Source organism: Periophthalmus magnuspinnatus, chromosome 5, assembly GCF_009829125.3.
Source record: "Periophthalmus magnuspinnatus isolate fPerMag1 chromosome 5, fPerMag1.2.pri, whole genome shotgun sequence".
Taxonomy (NCBI): Eukaryota; Metazoa; Chordata; class Actinopteri; order Gobiiformes; family Gobiidae; genus Periophthalmus; species Periophthalmus magnuspinnatus.
The window spans coordinates 21,894,482-21,917,680 of NC_047130.1; the positions used below are offsets into that span (position 1 = coordinate 21,894,482).

Sequence of the window (23,199 nt, forward strand, 5' to 3'; positions counted from 1 at the left end):
AGTATTTTTTTATGTTATTGAAAAAAATCTGAGTTAAATGTAAAATAAGATAAAATGTTGAAAGTAATAAAGTAATGTTATTGTGACTTAATTAAATTGTAGAACTTGTAAATACTAAAACGAAGTAATTTAAAGGCGTACTACAGGCAAAACACCATTAAAGACGCACTATGTAACATTTATGATCTAGGATATCACCTGCTTAACACTGATGTCATTGCTCTTTCTGGAATGTTCCTCACTTTGGCATTAAACATAGTCATTTACAGATTTCTTTATTGCTAAAACAATACCTGCATTCTAACTGTCACCTGCTTGTCTCTGGGGAGATAAATGGGTTTAATGCCACAGTTTGGAACATTCCAGGCAAAACCAATAACATTCATGTAAATACAAGCAGACGGTGGGAACTCCAACAGAAAAGTTACACAATGCGTCTTTAAGTTATATAGGTTTTTGAAGATAAATACAGAAAAGAAAAAAAAAAGAAAAAAGAAAATTCCTGGCGTAGAATTATCAAGCTTACCCCCCACTGGAAAAGTTACATAATGCATCTTTAACAGTTGGTCCTTGTGCTGTTTTTCCTTCCAGTCCTCGTTGTTAATAACATTTGACCCAGGTTTTGGCCTATCTTAGGTGGTGTTAGGTTTTGCACTAACATAGAGTGACCAGACGTCCCTATTGACCCGGGACAGTCCCAGTTTTGAGCCCTGTGTCCCCTGTCCCAGCACATTTATCCAAAACCACTGATTTATCCCAGTTTTATACAAGAAATGTCCCAGGTGTCCCTATTTTTGACCAATCTGATGCCAACAGTAAATGTTATACCATATTTCACTATTTTATTTACACCAACCGTCTCAACCCGGGTCTGTCCCAGTTTGGGATTGAGTAAACCTGGTCACCTTACACTACCACGTTAGACGACTCGCATTATCGAGGTGTTACATTAAATTGTGTTTTTCTTTCATTTCTAGATCCATCCACAGTCTGCAATGAGGACCTTAAAAACCAGACGTCTGTGAAAAATGGCGGAGTCCTTCTATCCCGTCATCGCTCCTGCTCCAAACCTCTCCTCCTCCGCTCTCCCGACTGTCCCCTCCGATCTGGGCGTGGTCACTGGATCCCAGTCCGAAATCAAGGACCTGTTTGGCCTCTTCTGCATGGTGACCCTTGACCTCATCGCGCTATTGGCTAACATCGGCGTCATGGTGGCTATCGCACGTGCCCCTCATCTCAAGCGGTTCGCGTTTGTCTGCCATCTTTGCGCTGTAGACGTCCTCTGCGCTGTTCTCCTGATGCCGCTGGGAATCATATCGAGTTCCCCATTTTTCGGGACAGTTGTTTTCACTATTTTGGAGTGCCAAGTTTATATATTTTTAAATGTCTTTCTTATTTGTTTGTCTATTTTTACCGTTACAGCTATTAGCATCGAGCGGTACTTTTACATCGTCCACCCTATGCGCTACGAAGTGAACATGACCGTCAACCTCGTAATTGTCGTAATGTTGCTAATTTGGATCAAGTCTCTCCTACTAGCGATGGTAACATCATTCGGCTGGCCCGCGTACGGAAGCCATAGCTCAATTTCCGCGGCGCATTGCTCGCTCCATGCTAGCCACAGTAGCTTAAGAAAAGTTTTCGCGGTGCTCTTTAGCGTCACTTGCTTCATGGTCCCTTCATTTGTGATTTTTGCTGTTTATTGCGCTGTTTATAAGGTCGCAAGATCAGCCGCGTTACAGCAAGCCCCCGTAGTAACGCCTTGCCAAGCTAAAGATCGATCGGATTCGATAAATAGTCAAACAACAATGATCACAACAACCAGGACTATTCCGAAACGTCTGTCTCCCGAAAGAGCGTTCAGTGGCGGGAAGGCAGCGCTAACTTTGGTCTTCATCGTGGGACAGTTTTTAATTTGCTGGTTGCCGTATTTCATTTTCCACCTCCAGATGGCGCTAAGTGGGTCCATGCAAAGCCCAGGCGATCTCGAGGAGGTGGTGAACTGGTTAGCCTTCTCGTCATTTGCGGTGAACCCGTTTTTCTATGGACTTTTGAACCGTCAGATCAGAGATGAATTGGTGAAGTTTAGAAGATGTTGTTGGACCCAAACAGCAGAGATGGGGACGTCCAGCCATGAAGGGTCGCTCCAGGAGAACTTTATGCAGTTCATTCAAAGAACCACAGGGGGCAGTATTAGTAGTGGCAGTAGTAACTCAGGGAGAAGGACCAGTCTGAGAGCCAGTGTGGAGCGGGAGCAGAAGATCCCAGGACAGGTACCAGAGGAGGCTTCATAGTCAAGTACACTGGACTCCATAAAGTCTGTAAGAGGAATCGGACACTTTCAACAAAAAAAAACCCTGCAGCTGAATGATTGTAAACAAACCTGAACATTATGACTCAAACTGTACACATCATGTAACTTTTTTCTGGTCACCTGCCTATCTCCATGGAATGGTGTGTTCCATAGTATGGCATTAAAGCCACAGTATGTAACTTTTTAGCCAAAAAAGACTACAATAAAACATATGTTTATTGCTCTAAAACATGTGTTCTTACTGTGAGCGAGCTTGCATCTCCACAAACCTGACCTTTTTTTAGCCTAGGGCCTCCTTCTGCTCGTTTTCCTGGAAATGTTGTTCCTTTGGCTATGATCTTCCACATTATGGCATAAACTGTATCCATCTCCATGCAGAATGTTCAGACATATGGTTTTAACTTTCTATTTCCATGGAATCATGCCGGTGACGTGCCACCTCCTGAAAGTTACATACTGTACCTTTAAACATAACTCTCTTTTTATTTTATTATGTGTGTTTTTATTACATACGCTCATTGTTACTGTGAGGGTCACTTGTCCACAGATCTAACCTGTAACTTGGTGTGGTGGTGTATCCTGCAACAGAAAAACATAGGCCCAGTGTCCAGTAAAGACACTGTGTCGTAAATACACAAAAAATAGCACGAGAACAAATGTAAAATTCAGAAAAAAGAGCATTTTCTCATCTTTTTCATATTAGAATTTTAAACGTTCAACAAACCAGGGACTAGAATGAACCAGTCTTTAAAATTGCCTTTAGATGAATAATGTTTTAATGTTAACTACCTAACAATACATTAGAAAATCCTCTAAATGTGTGTCTTTTATTTTGAAAATGGATTTGACGTTTTATCGTGAAGATGTTTATAAAATACTATAGTTGTTTTCTATTTTCATCAACTCTACCTCAAAAAAGAACCTGGAGCAGCTGCAGTACTGAATGTGAGCAGTGTTTTTGCCACATGCAGCTGTGTCCATGAGTTTACAATAAAATCATTAGTGCTCATTGCTACCGCACTAAAAGAGGAGGCAGAGTGCTGTTTTATGGCCCTCACTGTTTGTATGAGTCCTTTTTCAAACAGAGGAAAGTGTGGCCACAGCCAGTAACACATTTACATTAGACCCTTTCACAGACCCAATCAAATATTTGACTTTCTGAGTGATACAAGAACTAAACCAGGACTATGTCAGGATGAAAATGAAGACTAAAACAGGTGTCATTTCAGGCTAAACCATGGAAAATGACAACAAAATATATGAGTACATTTTTTTCAAATTAAACATTTACCAGAACTGCTGAGGACCCAAGCACCAGTGGTACGTGTACTGCAGTTTGAGAAACACTGTAGTAGGCTCTAACAGTGATAGTTTGAAAATGTAAGAAGTAATAGAATTCTGAATACACGCATTAAAGTAAAGCTTGTAACATGTACCGCACATGGTCCAATTAGAGTACTGTATTCTGAATACTTAGAATACTTTCACAATAAGTTATATTATATAGTGTAAAATACATTGAAACAGTTTGTGTCACTGTTTATGTGTTTATTTATCATTAATTACAGAAAAAGAGTTGTGTTTTTACATTTTTCTTACTAATACTGTGCAGTTTGAAGCCTAAATTACATGATCAAATACTTCATTGTATTCCATTTGATTTTAGGAAAGTATCTATATTCTGAATATTGTCAAATTAAAGAGACTGTATCAGAATACAGCTTTTGGTACATGTTTTTAGTCGCTTCCCAACTTTGAATGTAAATGTATCTCACTGTCTTGTTCTATTAAATCAGTGTCTGAATCCTGCCGTTATATTTCCTTGTATTTGTCATTGTGAGACAAACTGTAGCTTCCACAAATATGTTTTTCCTCAGCATTTATTTACAAACATTTGATTTAACAGTGCAGCCAAAACAAGAACAATAGACTTGAAGTGAACCATGACAGAAGAGAGGGACAGGACAGTGACATGAACCTCATGCAGCCAATACGCGATTGTCCAGCAATACTTCCAAACTTGAACTCTTTGATACATAAACTTATGTTATTATTAGTGACAACATCCTGAAGCCTTAGGCCGCTCTGGGACACTGCTGTAAATAATGCCGTGGTCACACTTTCATGGACAGACCAGACTTAGTGAAAACATGTGGAGTAACGTTAAGTTTCAAATGAGTGTAACGCCTTGGCAGAGGTCTATATTCTGAGTACCTGTTCTTTCAAAGGCACTTGGTTGAATGGGAGGATGTCACTTCTGCAGTAACTCGATGCACGCTGGCCTTTAGGAATATCACATGGACACAATAAAATGTACAGTTTTTCACACTGTTTTATCCAAATGGTAAAATGTAACATACTATTCTCAGTGAACAGTAGTCGTGGTGCTTCAAACTACATGAGTAGTTGAGAGTGTTACTGTAAATGCTCACATTGTGAGACACTATGAGTGCTACTGAGTTTCTTCTTTCAGACATATTTGGTTGAATCGTCAGTGCCATGGTTACGGCTGTACTGTGTTTCTTTAGTTCAAGTTCACTCAGGATGTCGCCTGCTCCAGAGGCCTGGCCACTCACACACGTTTACTCCTGAACATGAACATCTTCAGGAAATATTGGGGAAAAAAAGACAAATGAATTCATCGCTGTCTATATCAAGAAATCTACCATAACCTGGACAAAATACCAACTCCATCCACAAGGGGTCAGTAAAGGAACCAAGGGAGTGTCTTTAGTTTCTCCCTTGGCATTATGTTAGTATTTATGGTCCTATGATATTGGTACAAACCCCTTTTTTAACTATTTCATGCTTGACTGGCCAGGCCCCTGTTTAAGTACAGTACATTTAGCAACAGGAGATATCAACACAAACTCCTCAATAAAAAGCAGTATCTTTAATCCTAACGCATTCAAATTTACAAAACAAACAGCAAGTCCATAAGCCTATCATTCAGTATAACTTTATCGATAAAATCTTTTTACAAACAGCTCTATTTCTCTGTGGTTTCTCAGTGCTAACTACACACACACATATCTCTTTTATTTATTTATAAAAACTATTGTTGCCCATCAGTGATCAGTCTTGTAGTTAAGGCAAAAATGGCTTGAAATCTTCCCAGTGTGTTGTCAGTTCCTCTGGTTTAAAAATGCCATGCTTGTTTTGTTAAGTTTGTCCATTTTCTTGTCTCTTAGAGCGTCAGACTAAACTGCAGCCAATCTTAACACGCATAATGAATTACCGCAAATCTTGTAATTGGGTGAACTTCAAAATCCAAGACCAGCCAGGATGGTAAACATTCCCAGTCCATGAAATCAGCCACTCAAATGTGACCCGATGTGCACACAATCTTTCAGTCTATGTGCACTCTATGTTTACTCCAATGCAAAAGTCACACAAGTTGATCTTAAATAGTTTTTTTCTTCTTTTTTCTGTTTTTACAAAGTCGTTCCATCGCTCCAGTGCGTAGCCCACTCCTTTTTGTGGACGCCTCCAGATTTCTGTGTTTGAAACTGTGGTCTGTCCTCACGAGGGATCTTCACCGCGTGGTACTGGGGCAGCTTGTCTTTGTAAGGAGCACGACGGAAGAAGCCACACTAAACAGAGAGAGAGAAAAGGTTTGAGTGACATGAGCTCTACGTCCTCTGAAATAACTCCAATAAAAATTAAATACTGCCCCCAATCAATTAATGCTGTACATCCATCAAACTAGTCCAGTCTATATACGTCTATAGACCTGTCCAATTCACAGTATTTTGGTCCCATTTTGTTTAAGTTACATAGTGATTTGTTCTGGTTTTATGACTGAAATTATTTTGTTAATCATAATTTTTCAATAGTTTTTATCTGCATCATAAAAAAATCCAAACAAGATTTTCATAATGTTATGGTTAATAACTTTAACCTTACAGCACCTGCTTGTCTCCATGGAGATATTATAAACATACTTACCTTCATGGAGGCAGGCAGATGATGCCATATTGATTACAAGACAGATAAGTTTAATGCCATACAGTGGAACATTACTGGCAGGTGGCGGGCGGACCCCATCATATGAAAAGTTACATAGTAGACTTTTAAATCTATAATAAGTATAGATGTAATATCAATAGCACATGCAGTAATTGTCCCACTGCAAAATCTGCAAGGCACACAATAAAAACACTTCAGGACAGAAATAACAGCACACGACACTGCAAGCATCTGGAGGAAACATGGCGGAGAGCTTTGTAACTCAGAAAACATGAAGAAGACACTTAGCATCAATTCAAAAACAGGGGTGGAAAGTAACCAAGTACAAATCCTCATGGTACTGTAATTAAGTGTAGTTTTGGGGTAATTGTACTTTACTTTACTTGGTACAACAACCAACTACACTTTTGTACTTGCTTTTGTACTGTACTTGCATATTATTAGTAGTAGTAAATACATTTTACTTAAGTACAAATCTTTAGCACTCTTTCCACCCTTGATAAAAGCAGTTTCTTCTATGAAAAATTAGCAACACACCAAACACATTTGAGTGCTTTTTGTTTACCGTTTGGAGGAAGAGGAGGGGAGAGCAGGCCACAGAAGTGAATATGTTCAATTCAAATTTCTGAGGCCTGCTTCTCCGCCTCCGAAGGCTGAACCCCCAAATGAGCTTGGTAATATTCGGTCTCATAGTGTGGACGCCGCTCACTGCGCTTGAAGAAACCACACTGACGAAGAGGTGTGAAGGGAGGACATAGGACGTAGGATGGAGAGGAGGAAAGAGGACAGGTAAATAAGAAAATGACAGAAAAGATCGAATAAGAGACAAATACATCAAAATGAAAAGATACAGGGATAGTAGTAGATTATTTTAGAAAAGAATGTAGGTAATGAAATGACAGAATGGGAGGAAAAAGAAAACTGAATGCGATCAACTGAGAGCTCGAAATAAATGTGTCTATATGTTATATGTATATATGTATATGTTATTTGCAGATTCAAAATGCAATGATTTTAAACTTGGGGGGCAAGAGCCAACATTATTTGAAAGGTAAATTCACAAATGTTAAACCTGACCTTTGCTTTACTACAACATAAATCTGCATTATTAATTTTAGATACTCCCATCTATAGTATTATTTACTTATAGATGTCAGCTGAAACCCACCAAAAGTGCTCAGAAATTATATTGAAACAAGTATGTTGGTGTAATCCAGCAGTCAACCAGGAGCATAAAAACTCAAAACCTTTATCTTATTTAATTGGAATATGGAAACATTTGCATTTTCCCTCTTAAATTCCATTGGCAACAGTTTTGAAATGAACATAGTTTTGGAGATTTATGTCTCTACAAAAATGACTGACCTCATCTATATATCCTTAAAGGTCCCATATTACACTGATCTATGTTATAATGGTGTTAACTCCTCAAACATATCTGGAGTTGTGTTTTGTTTCATTCACACATGTTTGAGGAATCCTTTAATATTAGTCTGTCTACATCTCCAAAGCTCAAAATGCTCTGTTCCACCTTGTGATGTCATGAAGTGGTAGTTTTCAAGTTACAAGCTCCTTTTATCTTTAGTTTCATGGACATTGGCAATTTTACAGATGAAATTATCCAAATGATTCTATTGCAAGGGTGTGAAGTTAGAGTAGAGCACTTCCTGTATTACCACATGAGATCACAAGGTGAAACAGAGTATTTTCAGTTTGAGAGAAGAACTCAACATAGATACGTGTGCTAAACATATGTGAATGTAACAAAACACAATTCTGGGTATGTCTATGATGAGGAAAGAACATTATAACATAAATCAGAAAACAACACAACATGGGCCATTTATACATAAACATAGCTAGTAGGAGTATTATAAAGTACTACATTTCACTCTTACCTTCCAGAGTATGCAGACGAGCAGCGTGAGCAGCAGGATCCCGGCCAGCACCGCAATGAGGATGATCCACCAGGGGATCCCGTCCTGATCTGAGAGGCCGGGCTCAGGGTAGATCATCACCGGGACCTGGACAACAGTAACACAACATGTCACTGATGAATCATGTGGCTGATTATTAAAGATGCACTATGTAACTTTTCAAGATGGAGAGTTTCACCACCTGCTTGCACTTGCTGTCCTAGAATGTTTCTCAGTATGGCATTAACATATGTATCTCTAAAGAGGCAGTCAAACAGTCAGGTTGCCCCTCCTGATTATTTCATTATGGGCATTTTTATAGAACAAAAAAGCCTTGGAAAAAATAGATCCTTACTGTCATCTCTCCATCTCTAACCTGTAACTCCTAGTGTCACCAGCTGCTCCATGGAGACAGATAAGTTTAATGCCATACTTTGGAACACATAAGGAAAGACAATAAAATCCCCATGGAGACAAACAGGTGGCAAACATTACACAAGAAAAAGTTATACAGTGCTCCTTTGAAGTGAATATAAAAGGGTTGATAAATACTACTAGCACGTTACAAAATTTGGATATTCAAACAAGTTATCCAGTCCTATCCTCGCTATTTCATGTTTTCACACATTATAATGAACACTGAGAGTACTGAGAGTTGTAGGACATCTGTGGTACCTGTGCTGCTGCGTCCCTGAGGACCAGGTGTCTGATGGTGGATTTGACTGTGATGTTTGCTCTGACCATCACCTCCAGAGCGCTGACCGATGGGAACTCCTGAAAGAAACACAACACAAATATAAGATCAGGAATGAGAACAAGAGGGAACGCCAATGTTAGAAGTAAAATGAGATGTTTGGATATACAGGGGAGAGATAACGAATATATGAAGGATGGTATCAGTCTATGTGCAGTTTGGGGGCGTGTTATGTGTGATTTACCTTTGGAAAGTGCGTGCATTATTTCTGCTGCAAAACTGATATGTAAATGAGGGTGTTTGGTGAGTGCATAGGACTGTGTGCCTCTGCTCCTGTAGGCTATTGTATTGTTGAAGTGTTACGTTTGGATTAAGGAGCGTCTGACTGGGAGTCGCGAAAACTCAGAACAGCAAGTTTTTCAGCGATGTTGTTTTCACTTTGGATGATGGATCGAGCCTGTGGCATTGGAGCGGTGAAGGGACAGGGACGCACGCTGTGACTCATCCAGGAAGACTGGACGCCACAGTCTCCGCTTTAGGACATGGGACAGACTCATGAGGGCCCAGTTTGATAAACTGTTGCAGTGGAATCCTCCGGATCAGTGGAAGACTTGTGGGAGTCAAGTCAAGTGTCGCAGATAAAGAGTTTATATTTTATTACTGCTGCTTTGAAAAGTGTGTTATTATCTCATCTGTCCTTGTTGTTCATTTTAATGACCCACAAGGACAATTTTAGAAGTGTGGACAATTTTCAGAACTGTGTAAAACGTTTACACCTGTTTCTTACTTTGTTATCTTGCTTTTGCTCTCATAGCTGTAATCAACAGCACCCACTAAACAACTTTATAACTTATTTATTTCCTCTATGTCAGATTTTGTGCATGTTACTGAAAACGCCCCATTTTACATATTTATTCACTCATAGGAGCAAAATTGTACTGTGTCTTCTTTAGCATCTCTGTGAGAAATCTAGATGGGCTGGATGAAGACAGATTGTAGCTCTAAATAGCTGTAGTCTTACCTCTACGAAGCTGGCATCCCAGAGTCGTGCCTGTATCTTCAGCACAGCCTGACCAGAGAAACTGTGCAGAGGACACTGGAAGAGCACGCAGCGAGCAGAGCTCAACAGGCAGTCCTGATACACAAAGAGACAGGAAATATACATATAAATAAATAGCTCTTTTCTTGTTGTATGTATATGAGATGAAAACCGGTCTGTGACTTCTCCCGTTCAAACCTATCGGTCTAAATTTAATGAGGTGGAGATTACTGAATGAATAGTAAAGTTTCAGTTTGTTGATTTTGTACTCTGTGTTGCATGTCAATAATTTGCATTCACAGTTCATAACGTCCATATTTATACGCAAAAGCAAAACACAATGTAAAAACTAACAAACACATTTTCGGCACACATTGGGTACACTGGCCTTACAAAACACAGGAGACTACGTTGGCCCCTAATAGTCTAAAACAGTCCCACATAGTCTAAAATAAACTAGACTATATATTGGCATAACAAAATTATGTAATCAATGTTTTCTGGTTGCTGTATTATCATAAACCTATAAAAGAGACTAGACTTGCCAAAAATGTTATATTAAAAATTATTTGTGCCACAAAACAGCAAAATCTATGGGACACACTGTGGTTATATTAGTACTATCAAAATACAAAAATATTTACTAAATACAGAGTACATAAAGTGTTAAGTCTTAAGTATTCGCACCAGTTTGAGTGACTTGCGTCGCTCTGAAGCAGCCACAGCTGGAGTCGTTCTTGCTCCGTTTCCTTTTGTCATCACCTCCCCCTCCTCCTCTGGGTGCGAGCGTCGAGTCCTCCCGATCTGAAATAAAGAAATACATTAAACATAAGGGATTTATGTCTCATACACAAAATGTACTTTTATTGTGAAGGGGCTTTGGGAGGAAGGGGTTTTGTTTGAGGTTTATTAAAGCCATACTTAATACTATTTTTTAAAATGGTAGTATTGTAAGGGTTTTGTTACCTCCTCAAACAGAACTGGAATCGTGTTTTGTTTCATTCACACACGTTTGAGTAACCCTTTATTATTAGTCTGTCTACATCTCCAAAGCTCAAAATGCTCTGTTCCACCTTGTGATGTCATGAAGTGATAGTTTTCAAGTTAACAGCTAACTTTTTGTTCAGTATAGATTAGCAATTCCGGGCCTGAAATTATTCAAATGATTACAGTGAAGGTGTATGGAGTTTAAAACCACAGTGGAGCACTTCCTGTATTACCACATGACATTACAAAGTGGAACAGAGTATTTTCTGTTTGAGAGAAGCACTCAGTCTAAATATGCAGGTTTGTGTGTTAAACCTGTGTGAATGAAAGAAAACACAACTCCAGCTTCCCTTTAATGTAAATTCCTACCCCAACTTAATGCCAACAAAAAAACTAAACCTTTTTGTCCAGTTGACAGAATAGAATTTTTCTTTGTCTATTTCTGTACAGTATTTTACCCTGTGGTTTTCTGTTTGTGCTGTTGCAGATACAGGCAGTTGCAGAGGGTTAATCTCTCCTTTTGGGCTGCACTGGTTTCCTTCAAACTTCAGGCTGGACGGATACAGGAGCCACTTTCCGTTGGAAAGTTCATGAGGAAACATGATGTTGAGGAACGCAGAACCCAGAGTCTGCAAGGCCTGTCCAGGATTTGAAACCTATAAGGACAATATATTAATCAAGATGGATATATATATAATTTTTTTTTTTAATCAAAGTCTGTTTTTTCACCATCTTATTTTATCTTATCATATTTATATTTGGTTTAGGTTTTAATTTGCCATAGTGACTGTAGTGGTAAAGTATTCATGCATAATTTGGGACAAAACATATACTGGTCTTGTCTCCATGGAGATAGAATAAAACATATTTATCTTGCATTACATTATAGGTGTTCCTATGGCTACAAAAATGTCTACAAAATAATGCCTCTCCATAGATCTGACCTGTCTGTACTGGTGGCATCACCTGCTTGTCTCCATTGAGATAGAGAAGTGGAATATTTCAAACAAAGCAATAGCGTGTCCATGGAGTCAAGCAAGTGGTGGATCGAAAAGTTACATAGTGCACCTTTACACACTGATTCTATGCTGGATGCTATAAGCACTTTTAATTGCACTACTTAATTTTCTAACAAAAAAAAAGCTTACATAAAATAATTACTATAATGCCAATACATACCACAAACTCAAACTCCACAGGGCTGCCAATCTCCTCCAGACTGGTCATAGCACTCTCCCCTTTCACTGGCCCACTGAAGAACAGCTGGTGCGGGTTTGCCAGGCTAAACAAAATAATACAAGTTTTATATTAGGATTTATTTTTGTTTAAGTTATTTTTTATGTGACATGTGAATAGATATAATGTCCTGCTACTGACCCACTGACAGACAGGGGGAGCTCTATCACCACTTTGGCAAAAGCTGTGACTGGAGCCAAGTTGGACTGTTCACTGATACTGTGGACACAAAAGTTACACGATGATGCTTTAAGTCAAAACCATATTGTGTTAAGTTAAATGTTCATTTCAAATAGCACTCTTACAACAGCACTGGGTTAGAGTTTCTGATCTTTGTTATAATATTTCCTCAGCACTAACATACCTGGAGTTTTGTTTTGTTTCTTTCACACATGTTTAACACAAATATCCTGAATATTTAGGCTGAGTTCTTCTCTCAAACACAAAACACTCTGTTCTAACTAGTGACGTCACGTGGTAATACAGGAAGTGCTCCACTGTGTTTTTAAACTCCATACACCTTCACTAGAATCATTTTGATGATTCCAACCCTGAAACTGCCAGTCTTTACTAAACAAAAGGTAAAAGGAAGGTGTTAACATGAAAACTATAGCACTTCATGACATCACAAGGTGGCACAGAGCATTTGGAGCTTTGTAGACAGACTAATAATTAAGTGATACTCAAACATGTCTGAATGAAACAAAATACAACTCCAGATGTTTTTGATGAAATAGCATTATAACATGACTTAAAGCTCACAAGAGTCAGTTTTGTGTAATATAGGAAATGTATAATGACAAATGACAAAGGTTAAAACTGGAAAATCACATGAAAATGAACTAGGCAGAATTTATATAAAACATTAATAAAAATAAAAAGCCAGTGCAAATGAATTCGTAATGATATTTACGTTGACAGGAGGAGATCTGCTGTCAGCTCTGTGGTCTCAATTGTAATGTTGGCTGTGCTCAGACTGATGGAGAATTTTAACTGTCAAGAAAAGAAAAGTAAGTTAAGAAAAATTTTAAAACGATACTGTTTTAAACTGTATTCAAACCCGTTATAATAGCGCAGTCACCACATACTGCAGGTTTATCAAGATTTACCTTGCTGTTTCTTTTGACAGGATTCCCAAGGTCACACTCCACTTGAGAGCCGTTCTGGTTCGCCTGGCATCGAATCTAAAGAGACACCACACACTCGTTTTTCAGTGACAAAATTTAAGCAATTAAATAGCCAAAAAACAAATGGCTTCAATGCAGGGTAACACAATATGCTAAGGTGTTCAGTATAAAAGATTTCTAATAAGGAGTTAAATGCATTCATGTACATTTATCTTAACAACTGTTATAAATAAATTGAATAAATTGCACGTCTGCTGTAGTTTCTACTTATACTTATACATATGTTTTGGTTCTTTTATTATTATTTGTTTAACTTTTATATTATCATACCCAGAGCAGTCTTATTTACACTATCGTTCTGGGTACTGTACCTACCTACTAATGAAATAATTAGTTAATATATAATACAAACAGGTACCATAAAAATCATGTATATGCACGGTAAAACAATTGTAAGTGAAAAACCGCTGCCATAGCAATTGACAATTAAAAACAAAATATTCTATCTTTTGAATGGTCATCTGTCCTCAAAATGGCACCATATAACAGAAGCTGAAACCCATGAAGTATGTGTTTCAATATGTGTTTCCGTGCCGTACCTGAGGGGGCAGCCTGGAGCCAGCGTAGGACAGTGTTTTTGGGAGTGAGATGAGGAGCTGAGCTGCGTGAGCATCGTCTCCGTCCTCCTCCGGGTTCAGAGGGTCAGAGGGGAAGTTTGTGACGGTGAGCTCCAAAACCACCACACGCTGATCAGACAGAGAGAAGACTTGCACCTCCTCCTCATCTCTGACGAAGAATAGGGAAGTACATGTAGTAAAAACGGATGTCATAATTTACTGTCAGAATCATCCTGAGTTGACTATTTAAATAACTATAATCATTATCTGGACTATTGACCTTATTCCGCCCCGCACACTTTTTCCATAAATACAACTAAACCGCGCTTTCTTTGTAGTAGCACTTCTGGTTAAGTGAAAATCCCATTCCTTTTAATGGAGAATTTGGGAAAAGTTTTGGCATTCAAATATTATATAAAGTAGGTTGGTTTGTTTCAAATGTTCAATGGTTATGTGGAACAACAAGTCAACACTGCACCAATTCTATGAGAAGCTTTAAAATGGGTCTGAAGTCCGTACAGAACTTATTTTCTGTCAAGATCGGCAGCTACATACGAAATAATACAACCCAAATGACGATGGAGGCGCCCACGGCAACTTCCAGAATAAGGTGAATCCAGACCACAAACACAAAAGACTTCTTATTGGTTGTTTTCATATACTAGAATGTGATGATGTTGTAATCCCAGATGGGGACAAGAGACAGATTTCCCTATAGGTAACATTGAACTTTCCTATGAAATATCCAAAAGATAAATTCACAAATGTTGAACCTGATCATTTGTATTAGTGATTAGGCCCTAGAACTCACTGTATTACAACACAAATTTTAAAAACTAGATTGAGATCTAGTCAAAGGCTAAAATTATCTTTAGTTGCAGAGAACAAAATACCCAGTAACCCAGGGTTACTAATGGTTATTTAAGTTAATGCAATACTGTGGAACATTCAAGGCAAAGAAATAACTTCTCCAAGGAACAAAAGTTATGGAGCACATCCCTTCACAAACCAAAAAAATTGCATAGTGTTTGATTATTTCAGAGACAGTTTTATCCACATTCTGTCCTCCTCTCCTTTGGCTTAATCCTTATTTGAGAACTACTGGAACAGTCCAGACCTTTATAAACCTGGTTTGCAAGAAATGTTACTAAAAAAAATCAAATATATGAATGGAATCTGTCCAAATCCAATAAACACACCAGTATCTGTCTTAGAGAAGGACTATATGTTTCCATGGTGACCTACCGTGGTAAAGGGGTGAAGAGGTCGGAGGTCAAAGGTCGTGTTCCAAACTGGTAGCTGAGCTTCAGGTTGCTCTGGCAGATCTTGTCACTGCCACAACCTTCACGGAGGAAGTTTATCTTTAAGGGCAAAGAGGAGGGTGGATCAGGCATTGACAAGAAAGTACATTTAAATATCTCAAGACAGTGAGTAGAGTAAATGCAAATGAATGAGACTGCAGTTAATACATTAAATTGTCAACAGAGGCTTTTCTGTGGCAGCGACCAGACTATGAACAGCCTCCTTCTGCCTGTCAGCTCCTCTAAGTCTTTAACACAGTTTAGGACTGAAAACCCACCTCTTCTCCCTGGCATTTAATACTAGCAAAACAGGATATCTTTGTGTTTTATTGTTTTTCCCCTGTGTTTTGTATTACCTGTATAATAGTTTTTCTTGTTGACTTTATGTGAAGCACTTTGGGCAGCTGAAGTTGCTTTTAAATGTGTTATATAAATGAAGTTGAATTGAATAATAAATGTTAGAATTAACGGACACATACAGCTGAGGGCAAGCAAAATACATAACACTGTTACATATTATATTTATTTCATAGCCTAATGCATGACAAGTTGTCACATATTTATATAGAGCTTTTCCACCTTCAAGTCACTAAAGCGCTTTACATCAAGGAACCACTCACCCATTCACACACACATTCATATATCAGTGTACACAGACACTGGGGGAGAGGTGGGTTAAGTGTCTTGCCCAAGGACACAACAACAGCATTCATCTGTGCGAGATGGAATCATACCTCCAACCTGTGGGTCAATGGATCTGACCGCTCAACCAATGATGTTTACGTCGAGAGCAGGATTCAAACCGCCAACCCCCCAGATCAGTGGACAAACACTCCATCTGAGCCCCGTCATCATAGTATAGGGAAATGTTTTGAACTGCGCTTTTACCTCCAAGACAGTCAAAGCACTTTACATCTTTACAAAGAACCACTCATCCATTCAGACACATATTCAGTGTACGCAGACACTGGGAGCGAGGCGGGTTAAGTGCCTTGCTCAAGGACACAATGGCAGTATTTATTTATGGGAGCAGGAATCGCACTGTAAAGCTGTTGGTCAGTGGATCTAAACCACTAACCTTCAGATTAGAGGACGAGCACTCCCCCAACAGAGCTACTGTCACCCAAATCTATATTTTGTTGCATTGGTAATCTACTTTTTATTTAATAATGTTTACAAATGTAACCACATATTTAAAACCCATTCAACCACCCCAGAAGACAAGATTTGCATGGAATTGTAAAGCCTTAATTTTAGAGCATTTGTTTTTACATTAGACAAGCAAATATAAATAAACAACCAAATAAATAAATAATTAAATTTGATTTTTTTTTCCTTGTCGAGAATGTGGGTATAAGGACAGGGACCGCTCTGAGATCCATTTGTTTGTTTCCTGTCAATGTTGGTTCATCTGCGTCTGTTGGACCAATGACTGTTTCGCTGTTTGATTTTCTAACTTTCTGTTGGCTAAATCAACAATTTCCTCAAGCCCTGTGAGGCGACTGCTGTTGTCATTTTGGACTTTACAAAAATAAATTGAACTGAAAATAATAAATGCGTAATTGTGTTTTTGTGGCTGTACCTCTGAGTGCAGAGTGTTGGAGGGGGACACGCTCAGAACAGGAGGCAGCTTCTCCAGTCTCTTGGCTCCCGAGTGTCGTCGTGGAGGCACTGGTTTAATAGTGTGAGTTATCGCCATGGAGATTGGACGCAGTTTGTCTCGAATGTTCTCCTGAAATAACACAAAAAACACAGATTTATTCGAGTTTTATTTACAACTATTACATCTAAAATTAAGGCTACTCATATGTACCCCTGTTAATAACAAGGTAATTGGGGACTTTTGTTTAAGAAGATAAAGAGAAAAACTAATTTAAAGGGGCTGTACACTTTTTTCATATAGTTCATTCCCAGTACAGACATATTGTAAAAACTGTACTTAAGGCAGGTCTACACTGAAGTGTAATCCATAAACCGGGAATTAGTGCTGTTTCCATGTTAGTTATTGTCAGCAAAAATGAAGAATAACTTTGAACCATCGCAAACAAAAATCTTTACTAACATGCAGCTGGAAGGTGGCGGTAGTGCACACATGTTGGCGCTGTCTGTGCATCTCCACCTCCTCAGTTTGAGTGTACTCCGCCTCCAGTGAACTTCGACCCAGGAAGTTCACTCTGTGTGGGAGACCCAACTTCCTACGCTCCGTGTCGGCCTCAAAATGAACCACGAGAGCTATGAGAAAGAGGAGAAGAAGGATAAGAATACAAGAAAATAGCTGATTGTGATATTTCTATAGTGTCTTTTTATCTCTATGAACACTCAAAGCAGTTAAGACTGATTTACCAATTAACAATAATACTAAGACATTCATAAACCATAGTAAACCATCCAGGCCCATTAACAGAATTTGGGCGGCCCAGGGCAAGAGGCCTTGTATGGGCCCCCTTAATATAAATTAATAGGAGGAGGGTCCGGTTCTGAGCCTCTAAGACCCTGGGGCCCAGGATAACAGACTGCTTTGTCCCCCCCTCTGGCTTTGTCAACCAGTTGGGGAATCAATTCCACCAGCTCTATGTTCCCAGGTTTGTAGGGTTGTAGGGTAACGGTTAAGGGCTACGGCTTGGTTTTGAGATCGTGATTAAGGTTAAGATCAAGGTTGGGGGGGGGGAATTTGAGACAACAGGGCTGGGCTATGGGAACATAGAGCTGTGGGAAAATAGCTACACTCCAGTTTAAACTACAAATACTGTATAATAGCAAATCTTTCCTTAAAATTAGACTTAAAGAAGTGTAGTTTCTAAATATCTATTAGTTGTTTTGCCTAAGTTGTTTTGCATCCTGTAACCAATTTTACATTTAATTTTCATTCAAGACAAAATAAGATTCCTCCTTCCCCCTGCCTTAACTTTAGATAAAGTGAATCACTCATCAAACCACTGAAGGCATACAGTGCATATATTAAACCTCCAGACTACAGTAAGTGCTGCTATTTTTTATGATAATAGTGTCCTAACATGAGACAGGGCTGAGGTCACTGTCCTTTAAATAGAAAGCTGCTGCCACAGAGAGGGTGATATGAAATCTATAGGGACATACATTAGACATGACTTACTGATGTGTGGATTATAGTGCTCTGGATGGGCTGTGAACAGGAAGCAGGCCTTTACGTCAACACTGCAAAAGAAAACAATAACAGGTTAAAATTGTACTTGAAATATGGAAGACTAAAATTGGAGGACTGAAGAGACAATATATTGAATGTCCTGGTTTACTGCAACAATGACAAAATAATGAAAAAGAGGGTTTGGGTTCATTTATTTTAGGGATCTGTTTCAACTAGTGCCTCAAAGAAGGTGCTGACAAAATATGTTTTGTATATTATTAAATACATTTGATAATATTTTTGTGATGATCAAATAAACTTAAAAATGATCATAATATTCTGGCATATTCCACCAGAAATGTGTTAAAAGTCTTGCCTGGAAAATCCCAATGATCTCTGTATTGTTTTATACAGATAGATATCAGTCTGGTGCTCACATGCTCCGTTGCATCTCAAGCCCGGACGAACGTGATTGTGCAATCAGACAGTTTTTTTTCAGACACACATGTGAAACAAATGAGCTCATTGGTCACCTATGATTTACAAATAAAATCACATTTATTTCACCTCAGATTAACAGAGTTTAGTGCTTCCCTTATTGATGCTGCAGACACCCGTAATGTTTTTCAGCCCGTGATATTTTTTCCTCTACTTTTTGCGATACAATGGACAATTCGTGTGCCCGATTGGCTAATCCACCTGTCAATCACGTACATTTGAAAACAGGGAGATTCACCGATGGCCAGACTCACGTCTTCGTAAAATATTGAATAAGTGTTTATTTAAGTGTTATTCTGGATCCCAGGAAACAAAAAGTCCAAATTGTCAAAACTATTGAAAAATTATTTATACCAACCACTATCTCAAAGTCACTGTTTAACTGGGGAATTTAAACATATTTTTGTTTTGTTTTTTCTCTTTGAAATAGATCTAGTGAGTCAAGTTAGGAGATGGGAAGAGAACTTTCAGGTCTCTAGCTCTAAGTATCACCAAATAATGAGGAAAGGGGCTTTTTCATTTGGGATTTGAGGTATTACTTGATTATGAAATTAGTTATATAGTAGTTTTCCCTCTGGTTGTGGTCTTACCAGACTCCATCACGGCCCTTGCAGTTGTGATGGCCCAAGTCAATGTACTGGGGGTCAATGGTCAATTCTCTGGCTACATGGATGACTGGACGAGACCTGCAACACAAATATCAATAATTACTTGTTTATTTATTTATGGCATTGTAATCTGGAAGTATCCACACAGTGGATAATAAATAATAAAAAACACACCATTTTATAAATAATATGCTTATTAAAAAATTTGAACAAGTGATTTGCATAGAAAGACCAACATTTTGTAACTACTATACATTACACTGTATATTTTCCCAATAAGTCAAAGAAAAAACAACTCAGAAATTTACCAGTGAAGCTGCAAAAAGTAGTGAATCATGTTACATTACCTTAGAATAAAAGTAGGTAGGCAGAAATAGTTGCAAACCAAATATCCGAGCACATACCATATTGAGTGATACCATCCTCTGTCTCTCATATTTCTTAAGCTTATCTTCACCATTAAAGGTGAAAATATTTCCTCCCAAGAAACTGCATGTCTCTGTGCAGTATATCAAGGTACAAAAGGGCATACTTTTGTAGTTTTGTTTTCTCACCTGAAGAGGACCACAGAATCATTGAGAGACCCCACGGCCAAATCAGGGTAGTGGTTATTATCCATGTCCAGACCCCCGGAGATGGAGTATCCAAAACGCCTCACGTCAAAATCACGACCATCCAAAACCTGAAAATATCAGTCAGTAAATATAAGGAGAGCAATGATTTACTTAAAGGTGCACTATGTAACTTTTCTGGTAGAGGTGTGTCATCTGCTTGTTTCCATGGAGATAATATTGCTTTGCCTGATTGTTCCAGAGTATGGCATTAAACTTATCTATCTTGCCTTTGTTCAATTACAGGTGTTATTATTGACCTGTAACTTGATGGCCTGATGACGTCACTTCCATGTCTCCACGGAGATAGGTAATTTTGCACCCAATAACCAATTTTACGGACACACTAATACATTGCATTTCTGATGCTGATGTTATTGATTTTCCCGTGAATATTCCACACTATATCATTAAAAGTACCTGTAACAATGCAACATCGATAGGTACAGTGGAACAATACTAGTCCAGAATTAACTTGAATTTCCCCACTGCAGGACTAATAAAGGCAGATCTTATCTTAACCTCTCCACGGAGACGATCAGGTGGTGTATCTTCCACCAGAAAAGTTACATAGTACACCTTTAATTTCTATTAGAATTGTAGGGTGAGGGAAGTCTGGGAGTCCCTGCTCAGACTGCTGCCCCCGGGACCCGGACCCGGATAAGCGGAAGAAAATGGATGGATGGATGGATAGAATTGTAGGACTTACTTGAGCTGGTTTAGTTTCAATGCCAGAGTCAGACCCTCTGTAGATGAACACTTTGCCTTCTCCATCAAATGGAGCTCCAACAGCAATGTCTGAAGAGAACAATAGTGTGTTGTTAAATCTAAACAAAATAATAAATAATTAAAATATCAATATAATCTTAGATTTAGATAATCTTAGATTTTAGATAATAGAAAATGTGTTAACCAGTTACTGTCAGCCTGGTACTTTTGCCTCTCATTTAAGTTACATCTAAAATGATTATTATACATACTCACTCCTTCATCTTGCCATTTATCAACAACCCTCCTCTGTCCCACTGCCACTGCAGCAGAAGGACTATCAGCCACCTCAACCTCTCCATCTCCTCCTCTTCACAACCTCTGCTACCACCACCACCACAATCAAGGCCCAAGAAAAGATCATTTCCATAACAAATGTATTCTTATCTCTCTTGATTGACACCATCTTGCCTATGCCAGTTTATCCCTTGAACAATATTTGTGTACTTTACATAGGATTTCTGTACTAGTATTTTATGTTTCAAATCAAGTCATTTAGCCCAAAGTAAAAATTATATCTAAATGATTAAGCAGTTAAACAAATACATAAACAGATTGAATTAGGGCTTTTGCTACTTTTGCTTTGGTAACAGAACCTACCTCCATATCCATCTTGATCCAGGTCTCCAATGCTGCTCACGGTCATCCCAAACATGGAGTCATATGTCCCGTTGAGTCGGATGGGGCGCGAGTGATCATCCCAGTGACCAAAGGGGTTCAGATAAACATACACTGCACCTCCGATCTCTGCTTTACGGTCGAAAAAATTAGGAGCTCCAACAATCAGGTCTGTCCATCTGAGAGAGGAGAGGGGACAGCAAGAGGGTTAATCACAACAGACCTTTTAAAACAGGGAGAAAAAGTGTGGAATATTGGCTCTAAATGCAAACTACAGAGGTAGCAAATGATTATTAAAATACAAAGGGCCAATTCATTTAGCATTAAATAATCCAAAATATTCACAAACATAAATCATCAGTCATTTGAGTTACAGTGGCTCATATGGTCTTGAGAAAGTGTTTTTTTCAATCCCAAATCTGGCCATTGGATACTATTGTTCTGTTCTTTGGCAAGACACTTCATAAACCTTTCCTTTGCATGACTGTGGTGTGCGAGTGACTGGAGGTGGTTGGACCACTGGCCAGTCGCAGTTGTCTGCATCTAATTAGAAAGCATTTTATTGTCCGATAATCAGGAACTTGTGTTAGCATGCTAGTTGTGACTAGTTTTCCCGTCACGGCAAAACTGCAAACTAAAAATGAACTAGTAGTATTTTTCATGTTTTAAGTAAAATTCCAGGCACATCGCCTTTAAATCCAGACTACTCACCCGTCTTTGTTGAGGTCAGTGGTCGCCACAGAATACCCAAACGAAGACGCCAGCTCCTCCCCCCAGAAGATATGCTGCGGCACCAGTCTGTACACGTTATCCTTCTTCAGCAGCACTACCGCCCCCGTGTGGTTCGCCCTGGGAGCACCTGCTACGAATGTCAGCTCCCCACGGGCCATTATTCCCATCGCTGAATCCACTGAGAAACCTATGGATGTTTTATATTGAAAACCAACACATTGACGGGAAAGGGGAGGAGGCGGGGAGGGGGAAAGGTCAAATGTTAGATGTATTTTATAGCACAGCATCTTTTTCCTTAGCTAGCATGTCGTCCTCATCTTGTTACTGATGAAATGTGTGCTTAAAGTAGATATTGATTTTGTGCCAAAGTCGTGATTGTACTAAATGTTCTGTGTAGTGCACTGGTGCTGCAGGGGGAATATGTCAGTGGTCAGTGATAGTAGCAGGTTGTAATTCAATTGCTGGGAGCAGTGGTTTTAAAACTGTGGGGCAAGTGCAACTGTTGGTATGCAGGCATGTTTTATCTGTCTATATCTATCTATATCTATCTGTCTATCTATCCATCTATATATATATATATATATATATATATATATATATATATATATATATATATATATATATATATATATATATATATATACATACACACGCACACATATATAAAATGTATATTTAATTGACATTTTAAAGTAGACTCACTAGACCTGATCAAGCTGGACCTGGATACTGTTTTAAATTAGTTCTGTTTTATTAAGACGCCACTTAAGTTCTTGTTTCTTGTTTGAACCCTATTTAAACAATGTTGAGTCTTGGTACAGTTCTTGTTTTAGTCCTGGACCAGACTACTTAAATTCTGGTAATGTTTTAGATCTGGTTCAGACCAAAATCAGATCTGGACTTTGTTCATGTTTAGACCATGATTAGTCAAAATATTGCCATCCATTTGGTTGGATTCACTGTGGGTTCTGATTGAGAGACCTGGTTTAGTCCTGGTTTGTTCCTGGTATTAAATCCTGGTTTTCACCAGGCAATATTAACTTCTAGTCCTGGATTAGTCC

The 23,199-nt window shown here is 38.7% G+C and overlaps 2 protein-coding genes across 3 annotated transcripts in view; one reads left to right on the plus strand and one right to left on the minus strand.

Annotated features, from left to right (window-relative positions):
* The first annotated feature begins 1,028 nt into the window (after positions 1 to 1,028).
* Positions 1,029 to 2,294, plus strand: gpr61l (G protein-coupled receptor 61-like). The gene has a single exon (XM_033966979.2). The coding sequence runs from the start codon at positions 1,029 to 1,031 to the stop codon at positions 2,292 to 2,294; it is 1,266 nt and encodes a 421-aa protein (XP_033822870.1).
* A 1,897-nt stretch (positions 2,295 to 4,191) lies between these two features.
* itga7 (integrin, alpha 7) overlaps positions 4,192 to 23,199 on the minus strand; it is a 54,532-nt gene continuing 35,524 nt past the window's right edge. For both annotated transcript variants that reach the window (XM_055221697.1, XM_033967199.2), the window contains exons 6-25: positions 22,118 to 22,325; positions 21,389 to 21,585; positions 20,730 to 20,818; positions 19,964 to 20,091; positions 19,392 to 19,487; positions 18,313 to 18,374; positions 17,263 to 17,432; positions 16,783 to 16,932; positions 15,145 to 15,260; positions 13,882 to 14,068; positions 13,265 to 13,339; positions 13,069 to 13,148; positions 12,297 to 12,374; positions 12,099 to 12,201; positions 11,378 to 11,575; positions 10,620 to 10,736; positions 9,915 to 10,028; positions 8,875 to 8,973; positions 8,182 to 8,307; positions 4,192 to 5,907 (exon numbers count right to left, since the gene is read on the minus strand). In XM_055221697.1, the coding sequence (XP_055077672.1) occupies positions 5,749 to 5,907; positions 8,182 to 8,307; positions 8,875 to 8,973; positions 9,915 to 10,028; positions 10,620 to 10,736; positions 11,378 to 11,575; positions 12,099 to 12,201; positions 12,297 to 12,374; positions 13,069 to 13,148; positions 13,265 to 13,339; positions 13,882 to 14,068; positions 15,145 to 15,260; positions 16,783 to 16,932; positions 17,263 to 17,432; positions 18,313 to 18,374; positions 19,392 to 19,487; positions 19,964 to 20,091; positions 20,730 to 20,818; positions 21,389 to 21,585; positions 22,118 to 22,325 (2,552 nt within the window). In that variant the 3' untranslated portion in view covers positions 4,192 to 5,748. The remainder of the gene's footprint in view (positions 5,908 to 8,181; positions 8,308 to 8,874; positions 8,974 to 9,914; positions 10,029 to 10,619; positions 10,737 to 11,377; positions 11,576 to 12,098; positions 12,202 to 12,296; positions 12,375 to 13,068; positions 13,149 to 13,264; positions 13,340 to 13,881; positions 14,069 to 15,144; positions 15,261 to 16,782; positions 16,933 to 17,262; positions 17,433 to 18,312; positions 18,375 to 19,391; positions 19,488 to 19,963; positions 20,092 to 20,729; positions 20,819 to 21,388; positions 21,586 to 22,117; positions 22,326 to 23,199) is intronic.